The sequence below is a fragment of the Emys orbicularis genome, chromosome 2, assembly GCF_028017835.1.
Source record: "Emys orbicularis isolate rEmyOrb1 chromosome 2, rEmyOrb1.hap1, whole genome shotgun sequence".
In the NCBI taxonomy this organism is placed as follows: Eukaryota; Metazoa; Chordata; order Testudines; family Emydidae; genus Emys; species Emys orbicularis.
Genome location: NC_088684.1, coordinates 183,882,164 through 183,909,469, shown reverse-complemented (window position 1 = coordinate 183,909,469; position 27,306 = coordinate 183,882,164). Strand labels below are relative to the sequence as shown.

Genomic DNA, 27,306 nt, shown 5'->3' with positions numbered 1-27,306 from the left:
AACACATGAAATCTACACAGTGTAATTTCTTAAAGAAACATATATACGTCCTGTCTGTTTTTGTTACTACACTACTTTACCTTGAGATCTTACTCAACAAGCCTGAAGAAACCTGGTTTCCGTATATATTATAATCACCCTTTCTCAAAACTGACTATTCTAAAACCAATAAGGAAAATATGGGCCAAATATTCAACTCACTTATGAAAAGTATGCATGTAATGTTACTGGTGGTAACTATAGTAGAGTGTGACAACATCCACTGTGTGGATGAACTATCCAAACACAGGGCACATACTGCCTGCCCTCAAGAGCATAAGAGCAAAAGATGGAAGAAAAGAGTGCAACATACAAGGCAACATGCTCAGGGTAATTATAGGCACTTGGTTGATTAGTTGTATTAATTTTAAAATTAAATACATTAATGTCCCCTCACCATCTACCTTCCGCCCATCAACCCCTTGACTTCACCCTCAGCTTCAGTTTGATTGCCCTTATGTTCCTCTCTTCCATCATTTTACCTCCTCCCTTCATGCAAATGAGATGTTAAATAAATCTTATAATCAAGTCAATACTATTTCCTTTTTCCTGTTAATAAAAATATTAGAGCAAATCAAATACTTGATTTTGTCTGTGCATGTGACTTTCTGTTGCAAATGACAGTGAAAAGAGGATGTCTAATCAATAGACAACCTGACAAAGACCAAGTAACCTGTTACTTATGTACCATGCTGGCAATGAGGGTCTTTGTCCCCCTCTAGTGGCTGGTCCACATCTGAAGATAAGAACTTACTGCAGCTGTCGGTTAACACAGTTACTCCTTTAACTTAAGTACTAGAGATTCATATGTTTTGCACTGAAAGTTCAAATCACATTGATGATCCAAGTGAGGGGACAATTATACTTGATTACTATAATTTAGTCGCAAGGAAAAATAAAGTTGACTAATATTTGTTTTTTTTACAGGTTTTACACGTTGTGTGACTCAACCAATCAAGAACCAGACTTCAAAGCAGATGTTTCAATTTTCTGAGCTAGGAAGCATTCAATTGAAATTCCATCCAAAAGCTTGGCAGTCAGCATCCCACTTGCCATGACTCTTGAAAACTGTGATTTAGAACTGCATACATATCAATTCATTGGTGTGTTGGAAACAAAAACAGATACACAATAGTTACTCTTTGGAGTCTAAATACAATTGTCACTAATTACAGTAAGGAAGAGAGAGATTATGAACATTACAACTGCTGAGACAAAGGGAGTTGTGTACATATCAAACGAAATAAGAGGTGGTTAATAGGCCTTTATCAAAAGAATTTGAAATGCCTCATGTGCTAGCATGACTACTGCACTTGGCTCACTTAGTGTCAGCCAACACCAAAACCAAACCTAGCCTTGCATAGGCTTCTGCAGTACAGAAGATGAATCTTTTTCTATTGACTCGTGCATTTAATAGTAAAGAAAGAAGGAGACTGAGATAGGGGATAGCCAGTACATCCAGGTATTGATGCTATGTGTTTGAAAAGTCCCTCCCACCATCTATTGTTTGCCTTTATTTTTGAATATTTATCTTTTAGGCCAGATCATTAGCTGGTACAGATTGGTGTAGCTGCACTGAAGTCTAAGACGCCATGCTTATTGACTCCACCACAGGAGCTGAACTCTTATTTGCGGGATGAAGCAGGAACTTTAAAAATGTTTGACACTAAATCAAAATAGTTTTAGGCAAAACCGCATTTGGTCATGTTTACAGAAGTATTTAGGTGCCTAAAGATGCAGATACTTCCCTAACTTTCAATGGGAGTTAGGTGCTAACCCACTTAGATGATTTTGTCAATCCCCATGGGCACCTTAATACCTTAAAAAAAATCTGTCCCATTGTCTTTTGTTTGTGTTCATTTACTTGAGTTGAGCCCCTTGCCGAGTCCATTTTCCATTTCATCCAAAGAAGAAAAACTGCCACAGGCCCCGAATGTTCAATTTTGTAGGTTTTTAAAATTTTGTTTCTTTTTGGCTTTTAAATTAGGGTGGCACTCAACAGCCCCATCATTTTGATTCTCCTCAGTACTATAAAAATGGTGGCATACCTTGCCACGTCAAAGTCTGGTATCTAAGCTCGCAACTGACCATAGTGTTATATTAATTGCAATAAAGATAAATATAGAGAAATTCATTCACTGCCCTGTATGACTACCAACACCAGATTCTCTGCATTGTCTCCATCATTGACCCTCCCTCTAGCCTTAACATTGATAAAGAGTCTCCCAAAAGGTACACTGATGGGAGAAGTGCCAAGAAAAGATGCTTACATAGGAAAGAGATTTGATTGTTTGACTGAATTCTTTCCCACCACTACAGGGTCAGCTATTGTATCCAACTAAGATTTTAGGTTTTGGAGTAACTGGTTTTGGAACTAGCTCTGCCACTGAATCTGGTTCACTTCCTGCGTGTTCTGCAAAGCCCATCTTCTTCTCTCAGGCTGCTGAGGAGGGAGTGAGCTGAGGTGGGCAGTCCTTTGTTTATTTTGAAAATTTTAAACATATGGGAGCCCAGAGCACTGGATGGGGCCTATGGTTGCATTTTAGCAATTTAAAGAAATAAACGGGTAGAAAAAAATCATGCAACACACATTATCATCATGCACACTGAAAAACTCCCATGCTATATTACGCTTTCTAGCACTTCAGTATTGTCTTCATGTCACTTGTCAAAAAGTTGTCTGATTAGTCATTCAGAATTTAAGAGCAGCCAACCACAAGACTCATCAGAATGGGCATGGCACAACATCACATAACTACCTGTATTTTTTTTCCAAAACACCTCATGAGATATTCTTAATACCTTCACTCTCTGTTTGGTACTTTGTTCTGTTCATGCACAAATCAAATCCAATGTATCACATTGTCCACTGGTGCAAATTGAGCAATTGGCATCATCTTCTTGATCTTTTTCTTTCTGTCAGAATGCAGTTTCAATTAGTTCAAAAACACAGAGATATTACATCAACCATAGCTAATTTCTGGAGCTCAGTAACATGTCCTTATTGTCCATTCAGGAAATGGGAAAATAAACATCCGTTGATCCAATGCATATAAGGTTGCTTAAAGAAGAGAAATATAGATAAAACAGAAGTAAATCAAAACATTTTTAATTGTGTACTGCCCCTACTGTATGTCTTCACACACTACCTCATAATTTCCCCTCATCACTGACTTTATATACTATATATACTCTTATACCCTGCAAGACATGGCGCCATCAGCCTAGCACCAAAAAGACTGTCTCTAGCACATTCCACCTCCACCATGCCAATGCTAAGAGGGAACTGAACATCATAATGAGTGGCCAGAGGCTGAAGCATACCCAGTTTACTTAGGCATGACCCTCAACTGAACACTGACATACAAAAGCCCCCTGAGCAAAACAGCAGTGAAGGTCAAGACACACAACACCTTCTCAACAAATTGGCAGGTTCTTCATGGGGAGTGGATGTGCCAACCCTAAGGACCTCAGCCCTTGCCATCACGTACTCAATAGCAAAGTTCTGTGTGCCAGTATGGAGTCGATTGGCATACATCAAATTCGTTGACATGCAACTCAGCAATGCGCATCATCACAGGAACTCTTTGACCAACTCATCTTCCATGGCTTCCAGTTCTGAGCCACATTACTTCTCCTTACATCAGGAGGGAGATTGGAGTTGTCCAGTTGCTTGAGAAGGTACGTGCCAAACACCAATCAGTTCCTCATCACAGACCCTATTGCTTGCCTCCCACCTGGCTTTGACCTCTCACGTTGTCAATGAGCTCTTCTTAGCTGATTCCAGACTGGACAAGGCCTCTGGGCAGTCAACCAGCACCGTTGAGGTCTTTGACACAATCCAAGCTGTGGTGCAGGTTAATGATACACTGTTGAAGAGTGCCCGCTGGCCAAATTCAGCAGTGGGTTCTGAGAGTTCCACTTTGCCATTGAGAATACTATTGCTTGGCTCACTGAATATGCAAACGCTAAATAAATAAATGCCCTTCTTTTGTGGATGGGGTAGGGGGTCAATCCCCAAATATCCACAGTGCAATAGTCATAGTTTAAATTTACTGGTGATCCTGAAATTAAGATCCAATAGACTGTCTTTGAACCCTGACTGCATTCCAGGATTCCCCAGGCAGGGGCGGCTCCAGGCACCAGCGCAATAAGCGCGTGCCTGGGGTGGCAAGCCGCGGGGGACGGCCTGCCGGTTGCTGTGAGGGCGGCATGCCTGCGGGAGGTCCGCTGGTCCTGCGGCTTTGGCGGTAATTCGGCGGCAGGGACGCTGAAGGCGCGGCACCGGCGGACCTCCCGCAGGCATGCCGCCGAATCCGCATGGCCAGCGGACTGCCCAAAGGCGTGCCGCCGAAAGCTGCCTGACTGCCGTGCTTGGGGCAGCAAAAACCATAGAGCCGCCCCTGTCCCCAGGTATCCTGACCTTTATTAATTCAACAGGCTCATAGAGACTGGCAACACACCAGTAAAAACCTAGTGCTTGAACATGCAGAACTAAATGTTGAAAGGGTATTTTTAAAGTCATATTTATAGTGCTTTGTTTGCAGGAACTATTAGAAACAGCTATTAGGAAGTGTGAAAGTCAAGTCCCAAAATTATTTTGGTTGCCTAAACACCATGATTGTTTTTACAATGTACTGAAGACCATTCTCCAGTTATTAGAATACTTTATCTAGTATAAATGACACCCAGTGATGTGCCTTTGACACATTTGCTTGTATCAGGGTTATTATTTGAATGTGCTCACAATACCCTTGCACTGCATACAGTACCCCCATTTTAAGAAAAAATCCACAGCTAAATTTCTCTCATATTTGATTTTGCCATGATACATCATGCGGGTTTGAGCACTGAGCTATATCCCTTAGCCCTGGTCTACACTGGAGGGGGTGGGGGGGAAATCTATCTAAGTTACGCAATTTCAGCTACATGAATAACGTAGCTGAAGTCGACGTACTTAGATTGACTTACCATGGTGTCTTCACCGCGGTGAGTTGACTGCTGCTGCTCCCCCGTCGACTCTGCCTGCGCCTCTCACAGCGCTGGAGTACAGGAGTCGACGGGAGAGCGCTCAGGGGTTGATTTATCACGTCTAGACTAGACGCGATAAAGCGATCCCCGCTGGATCAATTGCTGCCCGCCAACCCTTAGTTAAATTGTGTTCATATTTGACTGAAGATGAAATGCTTTTTTCAGTCAGCTTAGAAAAGTCCTTCCTTTTTACATCATCATATCAATCTAAAGTATTTCCTTGAGCTCTAGTGGAAGCAGGTTTATTGCCTGTTGCTACGAGGTTTTTGTAGTAAGGTTATTTGCTTTAGCAATGACTCTTTTTTGTCATTCATTAGATTAATATGGACTTAAAGAGCACGATTTTCAAAAGGGGCACAAATGTGTTTGTAAAATGTGCATACAGCTATGTGCTCTTATTTGCACATATAATTACTATGTTTCCACAAACTGAGTATTTGTGCGTACAAATGAATTATGTTTTTAATTGGCCAGTTGGATGTACAAATTCCCAATTTGTATGTGCAGTCATGTAATTGTATATTGAAGTTAGGGATTTGCATTTTTGTATCTCTTCCTTTGAAAATGGGTGTTCTTACTTATTTCTTCCAATACACCTTATATCAAGATAGAAAGTTACTGGTTCTAGAGTATATGATGAAGCTTCTCTAAGAATTTATTTATCTTCAGTTTTTAGTTCACCATAAAGTGTTTATAAATGTCTCTGACTAAGGCATGTTGGAGTCTTTTGGGGCACATGGAGATGTCTGATATATGTCTTCAGCCAGTTATAGTAGGTATCTACTACCTAATGTACTTATCTAATGTAATTTTTGAACTGCTATCTGGCCAATTTTACTTGGTAGTCCATGCCAAAAGGGCTGGCTAATGCAGCTATTAATGCTCGATATGTTTTTGTCTTTTACTGACAAATTGCTTTTCACAGTAATTGCAAGTCTCTTTACAGTGAAAGCAAGCAATAATACTGCCTATTCCTCAGTGTAATGGGTTACTTGGCTTAATACAAGGTTGTAAAATTGTCATAAAAATTTAGCCACCAAAGCCTACTCACCTAGTCCTTACCAAGATGACAGCTCTTACTGATAAGTCTGGGGTGGGAAAATGTTTTACTCCCCCATTAAAAAAAAAAAAAAGCTTGCCCTGAGTGACTAAACAACTAGAATTTTGCATAACCCATTTTGTTGTTTCGAACTAGGTAAAGTAGTTTTGTGACCTTCCCCTTGAAAATGACTGGTCTTTGGACTGGGTGATTAACCAAGTCATCTGTGTACGCATTAGTTTCAGGTTCCTGTGTCTTGGTGCTGTAATCCATGATATGAAAGAGTATTATGATATTTCTATTTTGGCTAAATTGGAGAGTTGAATCCACAGCTGATACTCTGAATTCAAAAGCTCTGACTCAAAGTCACATGAGATGTGGGTGGTGGTCTTACATCCTGGTAATGGTTCGAAAGGTTGTCAGAAAAATTCCTTACTCCCCAAAATATTCCTGCTAGTATCTAAGTCAGTGGTGGTGAACCTGCGGCCCATCAGGGTAATCTGCTGGTGGGCCGCCAGACAGTTTGTTTACATTTGCACCATCGCCCGCAGCTCCCAGTGGTTGTGGTTCACCGTTCCCGGCCAATAGGAACTGCAGGTGGCTGTGCAAATGGAAACAAACTGTCTGGCGGCCTGCCAGTGGATTACCCTGATGGGCTGCATGCGGCCCGTGGGCCGCAGGTTGCCCATCACTGATCTAAATGAGCTAAAATAAATTGTGTTGGTTAATCCAAAATCTTGTAAAATCCCACGAGATTTAGGACTGTTATATTACACTTTGACCAGCTGTCTATTTATTGCTGAAGAAGAAACTGCAGTCCAGTCTCAAATCTCTTTGCACCTTCTCTACCTCTCCTTCCAGTATTTTGTTGATTTCTCTAATTTTTTGTAGTTTTGTTTCTCTATTGAATCAAGCTAATGAGTAGACTGTACTTACTTCATCTGTTGCAGTGATCGTTTTTGAGCTCTGCTGGTTTGTTTTTGGCTAATTTACACTTGTTTTTTGAATAGTTTAAATATGGCCTTTCATTAGGGCCTGGCTGTTTGTCATCTCCATCAGCATCTGCAGACTCTGTTAAAGCTACCACTATCGAACGAATGAGCTGTTTCTGTCATCTTCACACGTCTTTGAACGTAAGCAGTTGAAAGTGCTGAGCATTCATTTTTCCTCAATTTTTCATTAAAAATAAAAAGATTCAAACAAATTCCAATAGTCAAACAGGCAAGTTTGTAGAGATGCAATTGGGTGTAACTCCCAAGCTATTTCTAACTGTCCCTTCCATGTATTATAACAAGGACCACTATCAGTCTACTCAATGCTGGGACTTCTAATGTCTTCAAGATTATTAGGCCTAAAGTTAGCATGAACATAACTTAACTTTGGTAACATTCAATTCCCATTCCAATGCTTTACAAGTTAAATGGATCAAATTCTGTGCTCTTTCATATTCTGTGCAAATTTGCTAAAGTCAAGAGGATTGCATGGGCCCATGGCACATATTTCTAAAGTTTAAACATTTGTTCCAAGATCACCTTCAATTAAAAATACATTATATTTATGATCATTGTAACCTTTCAAACACACACATATATATATATATATATATATATTGTGACAAAGTTCCTCCTCTATCTTGGTGGGTCCTGCACTTATTGGCGGATTTTCTTGCCTCAGAGATTCACCATGTCGGTTGGGGAACCGCCCAGAAACCTTCCCCTCTGGGAGAACCCACAGTCCAGGTTAATTGGGAGGTTTGGGGGGAACCCAGGCCCGCCCTCTACTCCGGGTTCCAGCCCAGGGCCCTGTGGACTGCAGCTGTCTATAGTGCCTCCTGTAACAGCTGCATGACAGCTACAACTCCCTGGGCTACTTCCCCATGGCCTCCTCCAAACACCTTCCTTATTCTCACCACAGGACCTTTCTCCTGGTGTCTGATAACGCTTGTGCTCCTCAGTCCTCCAGCAGTACACCCTCTCACTCTCAGCTCCTTGCACCTCTTGCTCCCAGCTCCTCACACTCCCACCACTGAAGTGAGCTCCTTTTTAAAACCCAGGTGCCCTCTAGTGCAGCCCCTGCTCTGGTCACTCAGGGAACGGAAAACTACTCATCCAGTGACCAGTATATTTGCCCTCTACCAGACTCCTGTATCCCACTGGTCTGGGTCTGTCACACACACACACACACACACACACACACACACACACACACACACACACACACACACACACACACACACACACACACACACACATATATATATAAACTCATACCACAATCTTGGTAAATACAAATTAGTGGAAATAATTTCCCACTTTCTACCAATAGGTGGCACATGTGGCACTAGTAATTTCTACATTTGCTACAGTGCATATATGAGCAGGTATGGACTGCATGTACCATGATGACAGTAAAATGTTTTTTTCTATTTATTTTAATGATTTAATCATTGTGAATTGGCTGTGATCCAATCCCATCCTCCAGGTCAGTGTCCACAGGCTCTGAGTTAATGTCCACTCTCACCCCTTCGTGGAGTCTGGCTTTATTGGTAACACAAAAACAAGAATACAGCATAAACCTCAGCTTAACCTCTCTTACCAAGCTTGGCAGTTCCTAATATTTCCCTCTGAGACTTATTCTGTCCTATCTGCTTAGTTCACTGTAGGCCCTAAAAGAGGCTGGCTCCTACCCCCGTTCTATCCTGGTTGGAGATTTCTGTATCTATTTGCCAGCATGACTCGCAAATAGTTACCCTGAATATTAATGCAGAGTTTTAGCACCTGCGTCCCAGATGATCCAGAAGAAGAGCTGTGTTACAAATCATACTTATTTAATACACAAATGCAATAGTTTCAGCTTGTGTTTTGATTTCCAGGTCCTGAAAAGCTACAGATGTGTAAAAGAGGTGGATATGGTACAAAAGGCACTGGTACTGTAGAACAGTTTTAATAAACCACAATCCAGATACTCCTCATTTTATATCCTCCTATATTTTTGAAAAATTCACAATTCTGTAAAGGAATTCTGGATAGAGTGTGCCTAAGGTACTGGAGAGACCTGGGAGAGTTCAGCACTGGTCGTAGGCCTAGGGCAGCTGGGCCTTGAGGCCCCACATCCCACAAGAAATCTGTGCCCTGGAAGTGTGCCTGAGAAGCCAGACTTAGAGAGAATGTCTGGATGTTGTTCAGATTTAGGAAGCCTGGAAGCACCTGGGATCTAAAGGTTGGGTCTAGTACAGCAGCCGGGTGACTGTCCCACAAGGGTGAAGAGCTGTAACAACCTGCTCTGTGATTGAACAGAGGCCAGTCTTCAGTGTTGTCAATCTGGCACACATCACTGAAAATTAAAACAAACCAAACAAAACCAGATCCTGCCGCCCCACCAGATATTCCAGTCAGAATTCTGAGATTTCAGTCAGAAAGACTGGATATTTCGAGATTTGACCTCCCATCCACAGAAGAAAGATATTTGATTCTCTCTCACTGCTCCCAGAGGAGGACAAGTTACATAGGAGTTTTGTAAAGACATGTTCTATGTGTGATATACCCTAGTTTTAATAGTGTTTAAATTAGCTCTCATTTTGTCCGTATTTCCCTGCTTTCAACAGCCTTGCTCTTGTTCTCACAGTCACTTGTAACATAAACATCAGTGAAATGAGTGTGTTCTCTCACCTCGGAGAGGAAAACAAGAACATGCTGTATTTTGATAGTGGAGCCCTGTGATGGGCAAATAGGCCCCACACTGACAACGAGGGGATTAAAGAGAGCCTGTGGACCCAGTTAGCCCCACTCTGCTACACCTGCAGCAAATGCTAGGCATGGACTGGGGAGTTAAAAGGAGACCTAGCCTAGCTCTGGGCTGACCAGGAAGGAGAGCAGAGCTCTGCTTCTCTTGATGGGAGAGAAGCCTGTCTGCAGCCCAGAGACTGACTAGCTTGCCAGCCAGATGAGCCCTTACTAGAAGGGATGACAAGACTCTGGAGGATCAGCAGAAGCATGGATTGTTTGGAGACAAGCCCTGAACAGAAGGGCAAGGTCCCACCAAAGGTTCATTGGACGACTGTGTTTTGAGTAGCAGGATTCCTGATTCCCTCTGGACCTTAACACCCCAGAAGGCATAGGACTGAAGCGTGCCTTGGCCAGAGGGCTAAAGCACTGCTGCCTCAGACCTCCCAGAGACCCGCAGCTGGGTGAGCTATGTCCTGACAGGCCACAAGGAAGTGCCAGAGCAGCCCAGTCACAAGCCCCAAAACATCTCTCTCTTTTCAAATTACCTGAAATCTGCAACCTACAGCTTAGTGTGCAGAGGAGAAATGATTTTTCCACACAAAAATATCAACTAAGTTTACATTTTATTTAATTGTTACCATCCAGAAAAAAAGTTGCCTCTGAAGCATGGGACTTGTTTTCCCTGTGAGATGTTGGAAGGAGTGAATGACCTCCACAAATCCCCACATGTGGATCATGTCATGTCCTCTAGGCACCTGCAGGGAGCTAACAGCATTTTAAGAAGTTTGAATTCCATCCATAATCTCAGTGCATATAATCCATGCCTTCTGTGACAGCCTCTAGGTTTGTACTTTTCATTCACCCCATGTGAGCTTCCTTTCAGTGTGGAGCTGGGACCTGGGATTTTTACCATGATGCGTTACCAAATGCATTAGCCCAAATGTCAGTGCTCTGTACCCATCGGCTTTAAGGAGGAGGAAATCGGGTAATTGTAAACCTACAGTATGAAAGGAATTTCACATTCAGAGAACTCTGTGCATATTCATATGTTCACTTTCACCCATAAAAATGCAAGTATATATCTACTGTTCTGAATTTTTAAGACTACACAGCAAAAGATATATGACTAAGAAAATAAACACTACTACAGGGCAGAAAAATAAGCAAACTTTTGACTTGATGCAATAGAAAACGAAAGGGACATTTCCATGTGTAGTAATAGTTTAGCTCACTCTGTCTGATTTAGTGATAAACTGGTAGTTTTGCCTGAATATGGACTGTAGGTTCAGGCACACTACCATGCACACGTGATTTAAGCGATGTCAATGAAATATTTTAAACGATTGTGGGACAAAAGTGAAATATTAAACAACATGGCCAACCAAGTATATGATCCAACTAGGATGCAATTACAAGATATATACAGAGGGCCACTTCCTCATCAGGTATAAATCATCATAGCTTCATTGACTTCAGTGGATCTATGCCAGCTGAGGATCTATCCCAGGTGACAGCACCTGCTGTCCATAGGTGCTGGAACTAGGGTGCTGCCGCACCCCCTAGCTTGAAGTGGTTTCCAACATATGCAGGATTCACAGTTTGGTTCAATGGCTCTCAGCCCCCCACCATACAAATTGTTCCTGCACCCCTGCTGCTGTCACCACCACAACTAAACAAACAGGGATGGACCCAAGTCACAAAGTTTGGAATTTGACTTACCCATAGTTTGGGGGTGTTGCTTTTGGTTTAGACCCATATCTCTGGTAAATAAGCTTTTTAATTCAACACTCAATTGACAGGTGTGCTGAAGTCCACAGTAAATATTGTGGAGTAAGGTTTGCAAACAATAATTTCCAAACTGCTCTTTAGAACACAGGCTGACCTTTGTAAATGTTAAATGAAACAAAAAAGTTGATTGATGGTGTGTAGTGCTTTGTCCATTCCTGAGAAAAACCAAGGAACCTTTTGAAAGTCAATTTATGAACTATAGTCTTGGCAATAAGATCAATAGGGGTGAAAAAAGGTTGGCATAAGGAATAAATAAACTAAGGAATAAATCCTATACCATGTCACCAGAAGAAGGAAGGCCCTGCAACACCATATTATCTTTTTTACAAAGTCTAATCTATAGTGGATCAGTTGCTCAAGTTTCTAACTTCCTGTATATAAGTGACCAAAAAAAATAATAATTCAGAGGAATATACTGAAATGCCATATCATGTACTTCAGAATAAGAAATACACATGTAAGTTCAAGAGGGGATCACATTAATTTAGCCACAATCACTTCACATTATTAGAGCGGGAAGGAGGTCTGAGAAACCTGTATGTCTGTCTCAGTCTGCATGTGCCTTGTCAAACTAATCCTGCAGGTTCTGGCTGCAGAGCTCCAAGCCCTGAAGGTTCATGTTCTGTTCCCTCTGCTCCCTGCGACTACTGGCCTCTTTTCCCCTTGCTCATGGTCCATTCACCTTGGAAATATTCAGGAGTGGGGTGAGGCTGCAATCCTCCTGTTCCTCATCTTCTGGAACTGGGTGGCCACCTCTTTTAGTATTTCTCCAAGGGCCATAATGCTTCTTGCCATTTCAGTAGGCAAGGATGCTTCTCCTCGGTTTACAAAGATATTGTGGGGTGCAGAAGGAGCTCTGTCCCTCCTTTTATGATGCAGAGGCAGGAGCATTGAACAGTCTGCTCCAGTTGCAGCTGCTCTGGAACATCTCCTACCCTTCCATATTGAACTTTGGGATAATGTTGTCCCAAAATATATTGTGAAATTGCTAAGAAACCGCCTCTATTTCTGTAGTTGAAGATCATGGTCTCAGCATTGTAGCTAGAAAAATCCTGGGGATCTCTAGCAGTGGTGTAAGAGTTTCTCAGTTGTCTCAGCTCCAGAGCCAGTAGCAAGTGGCTGCAACAGGAGCAATTTATTTGCTGCTAGCACTGTGACAAGAAGGGGTTGAGTAATTAGCTAAGTAATGCCTATAAAGTGACAATGGAGCTACCAAGTGACCCCCAAAGATCCTAAAAATAGAGCCACCCAGCCCCAGACAAGCAGAATTGAGGGAAGAGCATTGCAGGCTCCCCAACCCTCCCATGAGAGGTGTCCACTTCTGAACCCCATTCTAGCAGCTGCAGCCTCCCACAGCTCCCCACCCTTGCAGGTACCTGGACCAATCCCCTCCCACAAACTTGTCCTCATCACCGTGACTACAGTCTTTCCATCCACCACTGTAGTTCTCAAGTCAGGAGGTAGCATGTCGAGCCCCAATACCAAAATATCACTTCCAGTGAAGGATACATTGAGAGCACTCCAAGAACAGTAAGCAATACTCACAATAATTCTGATTCTGGGCCACATTTAACTGTATAAATACTAAGGACTTGGTATAAACTGAGCTCAGGAAAAGAAATGCACAGGCTCTCAGAACTTCTCCGGGTCTCCACTGTGAACGTCTGTTTCTTAGGTTTTCTGAAGTAAAGTACTGACTTTTTGAGAACTAGTCTTTTACTGTGGATTTTTTAAAGGCTAGATTGCGACAGGCCTTAGCGTGGGTTGCTCAGGCTACATCTACACTACAGGGGGGGGTCGATTTAAGATACGCAAATTCAGCTACGCGAATAGCGTAGCTGAATTCGACGTATCAGATCTGACTTACCCTGTTGTGAGGACGGTGGCAAAATTGACTGCCGCGGCTCCCAGTCGACGGCGCTTACTCCCACCTCCGCTGGTGGAGTAAGCGCGTCGATTCGGGGATCGATTGTCGCGTCCTGACGAGACGCGATAAGTCGATCCCCAAGAGATCGATTTCTACCCGCCGATTCAGGCGGGTAGTGTAGACCAGGCCTCAGATTGGGGCATGAATGCACAAAGAGCCTTCCCACCATTTTTCACAGCCGTGCTCTGGCCTTTCACAGCTGCAGGTCAAGGGAGGACCAGGACTGCTCTCTGAAGTGAGCCAAAGGGGATGAACAGAGGTGTGGCCCCAGCTCCACATCCGTTCTGCACCTGCTGACTAAGGGGGCCAGCCACAGCAAGGGGAAGTGGGGTGCAGCATGGTGCAGTTCTGTGCAGTCCTCCTGCACCCCAGGCTCTTAGTGAAATGTTCTTCATTTTGTGAAACAGGAAGGAGAAAACACACTCCCAATCTAAATGTAACACAGGGCGGGGAGCAATCTGTGGCATGTAGCATACCGTCTTTGAAGCAAAAGGCGTGTCCACACAATATAATGACATGACAGGATCTAGCTGTTCAATAAAGAGTTTGGTGATATCCCATAGCTGAAATATTTTTTAATAATAAAAAAAAATACATGCCAGAAAATGCTGCGCCCTCTATTGCTTTTTCTAATATAATCTCTTGGTGACAATAAAGATGACATGACAAAGTGACAAGCAGAAGAACTACATGGTATTTGACCTATTTGTGATGCAATGATTACTTTGGAAAATGCAGTTCAGGATCATAGTGTAATACTTCAGATTATCCATTGGGAATCTGGGGTGAAATCCTGTCCCCACTGAAGTCAATGGGAGGTTAGTTATCGACTTCAGTTGGGCCTGGACTTCATCCCTGTTTTTTAAGCAAAAACATAAATGTGCTTCAGAGTCTATTATTCCAAAGAAGGAAGTTAATGATCAACATGTATTAGGCTGCCTGTTTTGTTTTAAGACAAAGTGTGGTACTTTGAACCAACCAAAAGTGAAAGTATAGTCACAGATATAGGAGTGGTTGTTGGTTGATCTCTGAACTCAGCTGGGGGGCGGGGGGGGGGGGGGGGGGGAAGAGAAATGGGACATGAAGATCACTCCCAAAGACAGATCTAGCTACCAGGGCCAGCTCTAGGATTTTTGCCACCCAAAGCAAACACAATTTTGGCTGCCCCCCCCCGTTTTTTAATTACCCCACCCCCGGCCCCGCCTCAACTCCGCCCCTTCCCCAAATCCCCAGCCCTGCCTCCTCCCCCCAGGCTCTCAAGCCTAGGAGGGAGGGGGAGCAGCGGCGCGCGAAACGGCCGCTCGGAGTCTCCCCCTGCCTCCCAGGCAGCAGCAGCGGAGGTGAGCTAGGGCGGCCGCGGCACATTTTTAGGGGCGGCATTCTGGCGCCGGCCATGCCGCCCCTAAAAATGTGCCGCCCCAAGCACCAGCTTGTTTTGCTGGTGCCTAGAGCCGGCCCTGCTAGCTACACATATTTATGGTACCAAAGAGGTTGGTCAAATTGGGGCAGCCCAGTAAAATGAGAGTAAATATCTCCATGATAGAAGAATTTCATTCCAATGCTTCAGCCATGATATTTGACAATGTGCACATTAATGACCTGATTTTCAGAAGCACTGAGCTGACTTCAAGGGGTGCTCAGCAAACAAAAAGTATGGTCTGATTTTCAGAAGTGGATTATTAGACAATGTGCAACATAAGAACATATTCATTCTGGTTTTCAAATAGTTCTTAAAGACATTTAAACATTCCTAGTTGCAAACTGGAATTATTTACCATAGGTGTGGCTTCTGTGAAATCCATCAAAAGGTCACCTGGCTCCAAAGCAAATGTACTTCCAACATCCGTGGGGCTCTAAAGGCAGGAACCCCCCCCCCACAAGTTGGGTAAATATTTAATATTTGTAATTATAGTTTAATATATATTTAATTAAAGAATAAATTAGCCAATTAGATTATAAATTACACATACAATTTTAAATGTGTTTTGATAGGTGAATATGGAGAGATGGACAACAAAATTATATATCTTTGAAATCCAAGTAAATATTCATTGAGTACTCATCCAAAGCCCGTTGAAATTGATGGAAGAACTCCCACTGACTTCAATGGGCTTTGAATCAGATACTAAATGTCCTAATTTTCTAGCTGCTGCCAGTATACATAGTATAGTATAAGTATATTGCTACAACAATTTCATATTAAAAACTACTCCCAATTGTAAAATTATAGTTAATACTATCATCTCATAAGAACATTTAACCATAGCCACTTTCTGTTTTCATATCTATCATCTCTAATCATTTCTCACTCTATTTACATGACCCCGTCTTTGTATCTTACCTTTGCACCAGGTGATATCTGGGTTTGTCCTTCTGACATTTGTGGTGTACACGTTTTCTGTGACACGGGAGATGCTGAAGAAACGGATGTCGATGCTGCTACAGCCGCTGCCAGTGCTGGAGGAAGGTCGTCTTCATCACTGTGGTTGTTAAAAGTGCATGAAGCTCCATTCATTACAAGGTATAACAGAATTTTGTTTTAACTTGCTTTGGAGGTGCGAGAGGCAGGGGGAAGGAAAGGGAAAGGAAAATCTGGACACCAGCTACAGTGCTTCTGAATGTTCACCAGGCCAGGCATAATTTAATATTTACAGCTAAGTTTGCAAATAAATTAGATTTTCTTTAAACTTTAATGATTTCTCAATAAAAAATACTGACTAAACATCAACAACAAATGCAAAAACTTAAATGGCATGTAGTTTCAAATTTAACTTGATATTATGTACAAATAATTAATATTATCACTGAAAATGTATGATTAAAAACATACACTGGTGACTATTTCATATTACTTTTTCATTTTATAGTTTTCATTTTTGCATTTTGCTATTCTATAGGCTTGCCATCTTGGTAAGAAAACCCTCAAATAGATATACAGGATCAACATCAGCCCTGTTATAACAGTAACAGTGAAGTTAACAGAGTGGATTTGGCACGCAGTATGTATGTATTTCCATTTTCAAAATACCTTTAAAGTGCAGTTCTACTCTGAAAAGTAACTGTAAAAATAACATGGTGAAAGCCCATGTTTATTGAGAACTAATGACTCCAGATCAAATTTGCTCCGTTTACAGAGAAGCCATTTCTTTTAAAAACCAGGCAGTCAAGTTGGGTTATTTTCTTCTCACACATGGTCATCAGTAAAAGAAATGCTGCAGAGCATATTGTTCCCTCAGTTACCATTGCAAAACCCCACTGATCACAAGTCATTGACTTCAGTGTGGTTTGGGTCAAGTTTTTAAGTCCTCAATTATCCATGCACAGCTGTAACTGGGGCCATAATTTTGCCTCCAGGATTTTTACTACTGGTGGTGATGTGTGAAGAAAACAAAACAAAACAAAACAACAAACCCCCAAAAAATCAGCTTGGCTGTCACAATTCAGTGCAAGTTTGCTTCTTTTTATTTGTAAAGTGAGCAAATGTTAACCTGGCACCATCTGAATTACAATGCACATGGAACCCTGCAATGCCAGTTTGACAGGCACTTTTCAGAGAAGGCCTGTACTTTGGTTTCGCTTTAATCCAGGACTGTGCACCTATTGTTGCGGTCCATATAATCACTACTAACACAAGTTACATGACACACTGCCCAACCCTATCTCAACAAAATTGCTGTGTGGTTTGGTTAATACCAAGGCTTTTATAAAACGACTAGACTTTGCCAACTAATGTTGTCTCTTCCACAGTTCATTCTTTTCCATGGAAGAACAATAATTCATCACCACAGCAGAAGAGCATGTATGACACACAGTTTTTGTGTTTAAAACAAAATATAAAAGCTACTGAGTTTATTAAATAGGTATTTTATTGATGCAACAAGCCAGATTTGGGCTCCTGACCTAGTTAATCTCTTTTATAAACATGCAGCTGACATTTTCTCAGTCCTTACTCCCCACACTCAGCAGGGATACTCTGGCTCTCTCCCCCAGCCTTGCTGGGTAAATCTGTTCCTTCATACTCCTATTTTATGTGGAAGTGGAAATTCTTTTAGAATCTGCCAATTCAGAAAGGCTTCTTAGGTCACATCCAACTAAACTGGGGAATGAATTTGTAATCCTGTCTTATATGCACTGTGCTCTTGTGTTCTAGCTACAGGTTTGAGTACAAGACTTTTTACCACTCTACTCCTTTCACAGCACTCCTCCTTTCACTTTTTGTACTTGCAATCCAGACAACAGATGCTAAATCCCGTTCCCACTGAACTCAATAGCAAAGATCACATTGACTTCAACCAGAACAGAATTTGGCCCCCGAAGAAATAAATGTAAGGACTAGCTTGTCAAACACAGGTGCCTTAATTTTGCCCTCAGTATTTGAACATGAAGCCATTGTATATGCAAAACCTACACATGCAAGTACCTAAAAAAGGTTGTGCAGTGGGAGTGTGTTGGCTCCAAAACCCAGAGGTCAATGGATCAGAACAATGTCTGCTAGTTTGCTTTTCATATGAGGTCAGACTAGATGATCACAGTGGTCTCTTCAGACCTTATTATCTATTATTCAAATTGTACTTGCAATTATTTATTTTGAATGGGCTGCAAATGCAGAGTTTAGTTTTGCTGGTGTGAAAATGTGAAGCTCGGAGACTCTATAATTATACATGTTATATAAACATTTGTTGAAAATATGTAATTTACTTTTGGTTCTGTAGCCCCTAGCATTTTAATTGCAATCTTCCACTGAGTTGCAGTTTTCTTAAGGGCCATCATAATGGTGCAAGGCTGGAGAACTGAAAATCTATATTCTGATATTTATACAACGAAGGTGAGATTTTCAAAAGCTCCAAAATCAAAATGTGAAAATTCTAACCTGAATCTCCATAAATGCATTATTTTAACTACACTTCAAAATATTTATTTCTTCCACTTGTGTAATTTTCCTGTTGCTTTCATTTTCTCTTGGATTGCCAATACCATTGCTCTTACCTTCACATTCGCCATGTTTTCAATGCGTTCTTCTACATTTCAGCTGATGCATTCTCACCCTCCCAAAGACAGCTCCTTCAAACAATTTAATACATGACTGGACTTTCTGTGGGTTGGCTGTGGCTACTATTCCTATAACCATCCCTCTCAATGGCCTCTCATATCTTCTTCATTCTCTGTAACACAACCTCCTCCCCACCCTCATCCATCTCTCTTCTCTCCATTCCCTGTCTCCTTACCCTCCTCTTAGCTACTGCTCTCCATCTGTCTTTGGTTACCAACCTTTTCTACTGCTACTACCTTCTCCCTATACTCCCTTTCATTCTCACTACTGTACCTGACACTGTATTTCTTTCCCTCACCCTCAGTCATTTCTTTTCCCCAATAATCTCAGCTCACTGCCAGTTATTATTCTCTTTACCAACTCACCCTAGCTTTCTTCATTATACTACCTTAGGAATTAACCTTCCTCCACTCCTATGACATTATTATAATGACATTATCCATATCAAAACTACCCACCTCCTTTTAGTCTATCACCCACCATTATAGACTTGCTCTGATTGTCTGATTTGTTAATGATAAATCTCTATTGGCATGACACCTCCTTGATGATAGAATTGTTATCACATGCCTGACTGAGACCTGGCAACATAAGCACTCACTTCATTCCTCCCTCTGAGGATCCTCAAGTTAGTTTACCTTCTTTCTGAAAAATCCTCCAAATTTGATGAGAAGGTGGGTGACATTGCCTACCCATAATTCAAATTCTTCCCACCCAAATTCACTCTAACCTTTCCTTCGTGATCAACTCTCCTCTTTCATTACACTCCACATTCTGAAACTGTCCAATCTAGAAATAATGGACAGTTAACTTCTTTTTAAAATCTATTTAACTGTTCTTCAGAAATTCTCTGACTTGATCGACACAATTGATTATTTTCTCTTCCAAACATCATCATCCCTACAGTCTTAAGTATTCCTATAGACTACTTTGACCCCTTTTCCTCTAGCAACCTTTCTGTCTTGACTCCTCTGCAGCTTTCAAGCTCTCTCACCCACTAGAGAGCTCAACTGAATCAACTCAAAATTTCCCAGTAGTTCTCTGACCCTGCCATCAATGACCGCCTCTCATCAAATTGGACTTTGTGCTGAATAAACATTAATAGTATTTGCATTTTTATAGCCCCTTCTGAGGAACTCAAGCTGCTTTAAAATCAGCTTCACAACACCCTAGTGAGGTAGATCTGAATAAATTGAAGCACAGAGAAGTCAAGTTCACCAAGAAGTTTGTGCTTGAACCTCGATTAGAATTTAAATCTCTTGACTACCAAAATTGTGGTTAAACCATAAGACCAACCTTGCATAAGAACATAAGAACGGCCGTACTGGGTCAGACCAAAGGTCCATCTAGCCCAGTATCCTGTCTACCAACAGTGGCCAATGCCAGGTGCCCCAGAGGGAGTGAACCTAACAGGTAATGATCAAGTGATCTCTCTCCTGCCATCCATCTCCAGCCTCTGACAAACAGAGTCTAGGGACACCATTCCTTACCCATCCTGGCTAATAGCCATTAATGGACTTAACCTCCATGAATTTATCCAGTTCTCTTTTAAAAGCTGTTCTAGTCCTAGACTTCACAACCTCCTCAGGCAAGGAGTTCCACAAGTTGACTGTGCGCTGTGTGAAAAATAACTTCCTTTTATTTGTTTTAAACCTGCTGCCTATTAATTTCATTTGGTGATCCCTAGTTCTTGTATTATGGGAATAAGTAAATAACTTTTCCTTATCTACTTTCTCCACATCACTCATGATTTTATATACCTCTATCATATCTCCCTTCATTTCCAATGTATCTGTCCCACTCATTATCTTCTCAAATACCTGGTCCCCTCACAGTTGTTTCTCAGTCTTTCATTTGCTGACCTTGTAAACAAATTCCTGATCTCTACTGTCTCAAAATAGTGTGAGACAGATGGGTCTCTAAACTTGTGGGAGAATTTTTCTCCATTGCGATAATAAATCTGATTAACTAAGGAAAGAACTGTAAAAGCAGAGCCTAATTTAAGAGAAGCATACGTGTTTGAGTCACACTGGACATTCACAACAAGCAGACAACCTCGTGAAAATCTTTCTGCAAAATGCTGCCAAATTCCATGCCATGTGTCCTCTCCTATATTAGCAGGGAGTAATGTACCTTGCATTCCTTTCCTAGAGCGAGTTGTCAATTCCTCTCTTTAGTCTCATTGGCAAACAATGATTTCTAACTAGCATGGGCTGATATACCATGGTGCAAGAGACTCATGTCATGTCTTGCTGGCCAAGCCATGAGGGTGTGTTCCCATATGTTAACCTTAGTATCCTGGTCAAATTCAAACTTGTGTACTTACTATATATTTTGACAACCTAAATCTCAGCATAGTTACAATTTGATTCAAGTTCTTCAGTTCTTTTCCTAAAATATGTTGAGGTCTGGTTGATGCAGAATAGCTACTGTGTTCCATAACAAAAGTGATTACATTTGGGAATATAATTCTCTCTCTATATTTATTGGGATCTTTCTGGATGCAATGTGCTATACAAATGAAAGCTACAGTTAGTACTATTGCATAGTTAGTGTCATTGGGAAGATTAGTCCAGCCAGAGGAGCTGGGCATTATCATCCCACATTGATTGCATATTCCATTTTTTTCTTCCTAATGAATTTGGTGTTCTTGGTTTATGTATGCTGGTATCACCCCTCTTTCCTTCCGTTCAGTTTAGTCCCTCCCTCCAATACATGGTGGCAGTGTCTCCCTTGCCATAAAGAGTGAATGAAGTGTAATGCTTCATTGCTCTTTGGCATCAGGGATCAAACCGGAGACCCCTAATCCTAAAAGCATGAGCATCTACTGCTTGAGCTAAAAGATCAAGCTCTGTTAGCCAAGAATGTAGCAGTCTCATCTATCTCTATATGTGGCCCAGAGCGGGACAGAGTACCATGCTGAGTGGGAGTAGGTTATATAAGAAACATAGCAACTAAGTAAGTATTATTATCTTCAGTGGAACAACTGAGGCAGAGAGGGGTAAAGTGGCTGGCACCAGCCCATTCTACAGGAACAGATGCCAAATCTCCTGCCCTTCATGGAAAATTTCCTCCTAACCCCTAAAACCTAGGTTGGATTATGTTCTGAAGCATGAAGTTTTATAGCCCTACCAAAACATTATTTTTTTATTATTTACTATTATAACTCTGGATAGTAATGTCCAGTCCCTGTTTTCAGCATGATCGGCTGTGATCCCACCAGCCCATATTGATGGATAAAACCTAAAGGAATTGAAATCTGCAGGTTTTGTAAAGCTTCAGTAATTTTGTCTACTTAAAATCAACCTCTAATTTCAAGTGGAAAAGGGATTTTTAGTTCCTAACTTTTACCACTGTGTAATGTTGCTGTTCACTGTTAAAGACAAGGGATTTGCATTTCAGTGGGGTATTAAGGGTGTGTAGATTGCATATTCATATAAGTACTAAGTACTTCAAGATCCTCAGAGATGAAAGGAACTATATCAATGTAAGATCATTATCATGTAATTGCACTCACGCCTTTCAGAAGGCATATCTTGAACAATAATTAGCACGACTTTAATTTTCAGCTTGGTAGTAGAGAAAATCTTGCAAATAGTGCTATACAACACTCACAAGCTGTACTGTCTCGTTAACTTCCTCACACGAGAAACTTTAATTTCCTGCTTTTCTGTAGTGCCTGTTGATGGTGTCGTTTCTGGTCGTACTGGTGCTGGACTTCTAAAAACAAGAAAAATGTTTGTGGTGATGGCTTTGTTTAAGCAATTTTAAGGTATGTCAGCAAAGTTATAATTTAATGACACATCTAACTTGAGTTAGCAAGTGCACATTGGCAAATTTACCCTTTTCTTCCATTTGTAATCCAACATGCTGGTGTACACACACGTATTTTTCGTTCACAGTTTTACTGCCCTATATACTGTGTAACTTTATAAAGAAGCAACCATTTAAATATATTAAATCGATGCAAAATACAATAAAGATACTTCAGTGCTAACGACTTAAAACTCTGAAATGCAGTATTTTAAAGAGACCCAACAATTAGTTTTTGTAAAACTTTTTAAAAACACAAATATAACTAGAAATATATTAATGAACTAAAGAAATCATTCATCAAAATAGCCTTTGCTTGAAATTAAACATTTCCCTGCTGTGTCTGCAACACCAATACAATAGCGATGTGCTAGTGGATGAGATCCAGGGAACACACTAGAAACAAAAGAAATTGCAAATGTTCAATTTAAAGTAAAGATATATATGACTGATGGCGACATGAAGTAGCTGTGATTGTTGTGTAAGAATGTGGACCATGGCTGTAGATATCAAAGTGGGGTCCTGATCAGAGAAGAGCTCTGCCTGCTGTTGTGCTAGCGTTCTGTAATATTTAATAACCCATCTTGCCTTTCAGATTCCATATTGAGTTTGTAGGGATGGTGATTAGGATCAAAATAATCTTTTGAATTGTGAAGTATGTAAATCTGATCTGGAAACCATTGAAACACCAATAACATGGAAGCCCACAATGCTATGTTTCGGTGTCACTTTTCACTGTAAGTAATGTTCAGATTGTTTAATAATTAGAAAAAAGGAGCTATTTCATAGCACACCTCAATATCCTTTCAGTTCAAGAACTGCTGCAGGGAGGCTAAATGTGCAAAGACCTGTATAATGAAATAATCTGAGGGTCAAACCTCAACTGATGTAAACTGGTGTTCAGCTCCATTGGCTTCAGCTAAGTTATGTTGCTGTGCATTGGCTGAGGATCTGGCTCTGAATGGACAGCATTGCCATTTCTAAAGCCATTTCCTAATAGGGTAGTTTTCATTCATTACATAAATCCAGTGAAAGCAGGAACAGAAATAAATAATCAAATATCAAATCTAATGTGAGATACAAAGGATACGCACACAGTATAATTAGCAAGCAATGAATTTATCACAAAGGATTTCAGACACATCAGGAACCATAAGACATCATAGGGATAGAGCAGAGAGGACCCTTACTAATTTATATCCATAAGTGGAAACCCCATTGTGGTTTTCTGAATATTGCAAAATCATAAGTGAACAATATAAAAAGCAAATAAGCATTATTCCAAAATACACAAATCATTCCACTCATTTGACAAGTACAGTTTACCTTTATGACATTTCATAGTATGCTAGTAAATTTCCTGTTAGCATATCCTGCAAAAATAATGGAATTTTAGTAAGAGCAGCCCCTTGTTACAATATTCTGCCATCAAATCCTTGTTCAGGGCCTGATCCAATCAGTCTTTCTATTTACTTCACTGCACTTTGGATCAGACTCTAAGTGGCAGAGACCAGACCACCATTTGATTGTGCACATTATAGGAGCTGCAAATTAGCCAAGGTGTAAATTAGTGGAGGGCCCACTGTACTCTTACTTTAGATTAAAAGGAACAATAATAAAATTTAATGATACGTTGCACTTTTATATGGACTTCAACCTAAAGATCCAAATCTCTATGAGATATCAGATTGAGTCCATTCCACAGCACATACAGGATACAGACCCTCAACAGAGGACATATCAAATATTAAACTGATGATACCAATGTCAGAAGATGGATTTTTAACCCCCATTTTTCGAAACTGGCTGGCTGAGCTTCTGTTCCCGCTGAAGACTTTCTTCCTCAGCACAAAACTCTGCACTGCTCCATCTGCCTCCCTTACTGTTTCCACTGAGTATATTTCCCCCAGCCTGAACATATTCAATGCTCTTGCTTCTCTCAGTATGAAACACTTGTGTGTGATTAACAGCAGTCTGGAGATCAACTGGCTGGTTGTCCTCATTGGTGAATCTTAGTAGTTCACAGGTGTTATATCACTGAATGGGTGCAGAATGTCAAACACAGTAATCCTTGGTTATATAACACAAACAATAGCGTTTTTCCCTTAGGTCTAAATTTAGAAATATTTGTTGATTAAAAGCAGAAATCATGCTTTTAAGGCAGACACATTCATCCACTGAAGGCCAGTGAGTTTGATTTAAATTTGCAAAAATGGCAGGCTTTTAATCCTGTACAAAGCCCTAAAAAAAAAAAATCACACTGACATTACTGAAAAAAGAATGAACTATAAAGCTGAATAATTTCTATGGTTACCTTCTGAATTCTATAGCAATCGTATATTATCTCACATGAAAAGATATAGCTTTTCAAGGAGATACCTTGTAATAATTTTGGCTATTTAAAATAGAGTCTTTATGTGCAAATATAGACACTTTCCTTATTACATGTAGTAAGTGACACAGATTTGAACAAAACCTGATGTTCTGGAGGTTCAGGATGGCCCATGCTTTAAAAAAGCATAGTATATTACAATTTCTTGTAAGGTACCCTTGCAATGCCATGAATTTATGGGAAACATTTTTTTGCAAATGTATCCAACTGCTTCAGCATAAGAATGAAGATATTGAACCAAGACAGAGCATCTTAATGACTTGGCAGGCTGCATAATAATCTATCATTTCCTAGTAAGAATGACAATGACAATCATGAATGTCAGCCTGACATGACACATCAACAGAACCTGCCTAAAATCAGAGATACAGCACGCTTCTCACCAGAGCTCGGAGCTTTAGTGAACCAGCTCCTCCAATCTCACAAGCCTGCTCATTAGCCTTGCAAAGAGTAAAAAGTAAATAACTTGAAGGTATGTTTTCACTGAAGAGTTGGCTTGAGTGGGCATCTGGGTTTAGCCTAATTCAGGTGTGAGCATCCTCACTGCAAAGCGCTACCAGAGTTACTGTGTCCTCTCTGAGTCTGCACTCGTCCAAGTGTTTCAAGGGAATGTCCCATAGTGGTTTGTGCTGAGCTACTTCTACGGTTCTCTCTCAGCCAACTGTGGGAGAACACGTCTGCCTTTTGAGGGGAATTGTGGGTGTGATGTTGCACCCCATAATGCTTTATAGAAATATGCTTATGAATGTAAATATGACATAACTGCAATATGTTTTATGCTAGATATGCCATGTAACATATCTTTGCAAAGGTTATGTTCTACTGTATGTATTCATCATATTCGTATGCATGTATCATTTTTATATCTGAAGTTATGAGCGTTGGCTCTATGCTTGTATTTAAAGTGTTTGCTGTAGAAAGAACCTAAGGCAGATTTGATCAACATAGTGTGAAGGGGTTATTCAAGTAAATGGAAGTACTTGGTGAACAATGGACCTTGATAGATGCCAATCCACATCTAAGTTTTCCTGGGAACGTCCCTGTAGAGAACTAAGTCATGCATGGACATGTGACTTGCCCATGTGACTCCAAGACTCCATCTTATAGCTGGGATTCTACACAGGGGGAGGGAGGGGTTTCCACCCACAAGAGAGAAACTATATAAAGTCCTGGGAGACCCCTCCATTTGGTCTTCAGCTGGCTCAAGAGGTAGCCTCTCCACCCCCAAAGGATACCTGAAAGAAACTGGAACAAAGGACAGTAACTAAAGGGGTGTGAGTGATTGCTGGACCCAGACTAGAAGGAGGCTAGTCTGTAAAAGAAGCTTACTGGAACATCTCTGTGGGTGAGATTTCATCTGTAATCACTTTCTTACTGTATTAGGCTTAGACTTGCGTGTTTTATTTTATTTTGCTTAGTAATTCACTTTGTTCTGTCTGTTATTACTTGGAACCACTTAAATTCTACTTTTTGTATTTAATAAAATCACTTTTTACTTATTAATTAACCCAGAGTATGTATTAATGCGGGGGGGGGGGAGGGGCGCAAACAGCTGTGCATCTCTCTCTATCAGTGTTATAGAGGGTGAACAATTTATGAGTATAAGCTTTATACAGGGTAAAACAGATTTATTTGGGGTTTGGACCCCATTGGGAGTTGGGTATCTGAGTGTTGGAGACAGGAGCACTTCTTAAGCTGTTTTCAGTTAAGCCTGCAGCTTTTGGGGGATGTAGTTCAGACCTGGCTCTGTGTTTGTAGCAGGCTAGCATGTCTTGCTCAAACCAGGCAGGGCACTGAAGTCCCATGTTGGCAGGGAAAACAGGCTCAGAGGTAGTCTAAGCACATCAGGTGGCAGTCCCAAAGGGGTTTCTGTGATCCAACCCGTCACAGTGGGAAGGCACTGAGGGACTATCATCTCTTAAGTGATTTAAGCGGTGTCCTCACTGCAAAGTGGGCAGGTTACCAGACTGAGTTAAAGTGGAACCTGAGCAAAGTATGAGAAAAGAGTATAAAAGGACTGCTCCTGGCTTGAACTGATTGATTGTTGCTTTCACATCCCCTTTGAATGGGAACATGTAATTCATTCTTTGAGGGTGTGGGGGAGAGAAGAGAAGGAAGAAGAAAATATTTTATTTAATAGGAAGATTCTCATATAACTTAAGGGCCTCACAAGTGAAGCGCGTGCGCACCCCCCCCCGCCCCCCCAAACCTTTCCTCAGTTTTTAGTCTGAGGTTTTTCCACTTTGGTTTTCTTAGTTAAGCGAAGGCTATACAAAGATCAGGAACAACGTGGTTTTGTTTCTGTTGCTATGATGCCAGGAAAGCTCTTCTGAAACCTCAGGTTAATTATCAAGAGGATTATCTGGCAATTTGAAAACTGCTTTCTGAGTTAATGCCTTTTTACTGGATTGTCATACAGATTGTGACCATAACCAAGTATGCCCCTGAGGTGCAGTGGTTACTAGTCTGCACAGAGCTTGTGGGATTTCCCTACTCTTTTCA

At 41.1% G+C, this 27,306-nt stretch overlaps 1 protein-coding gene across 1 annotated transcript in view; it reads right to left on the bottom strand.

The window, feature by feature from the left end:
- The window catches only part of EPB41L4B (erythrocyte membrane protein band 4.1 like 4B), a 263,118-nt gene that overhangs the window by 20,053 nt on the left and 215,759 nt on the right, over window positions 1-27,306 (bottom strand). Inside the window, 3 exon segments of the mRNA XM_065399132.1 lie at window positions 15,325-15,402; window positions 15,891-16,029; window positions 22,215-22,319. Coding sequence (XP_065255204.1) covers window positions 15,325-15,402; window positions 15,891-16,029; window positions 22,215-22,319 — 322 coding nt within the window.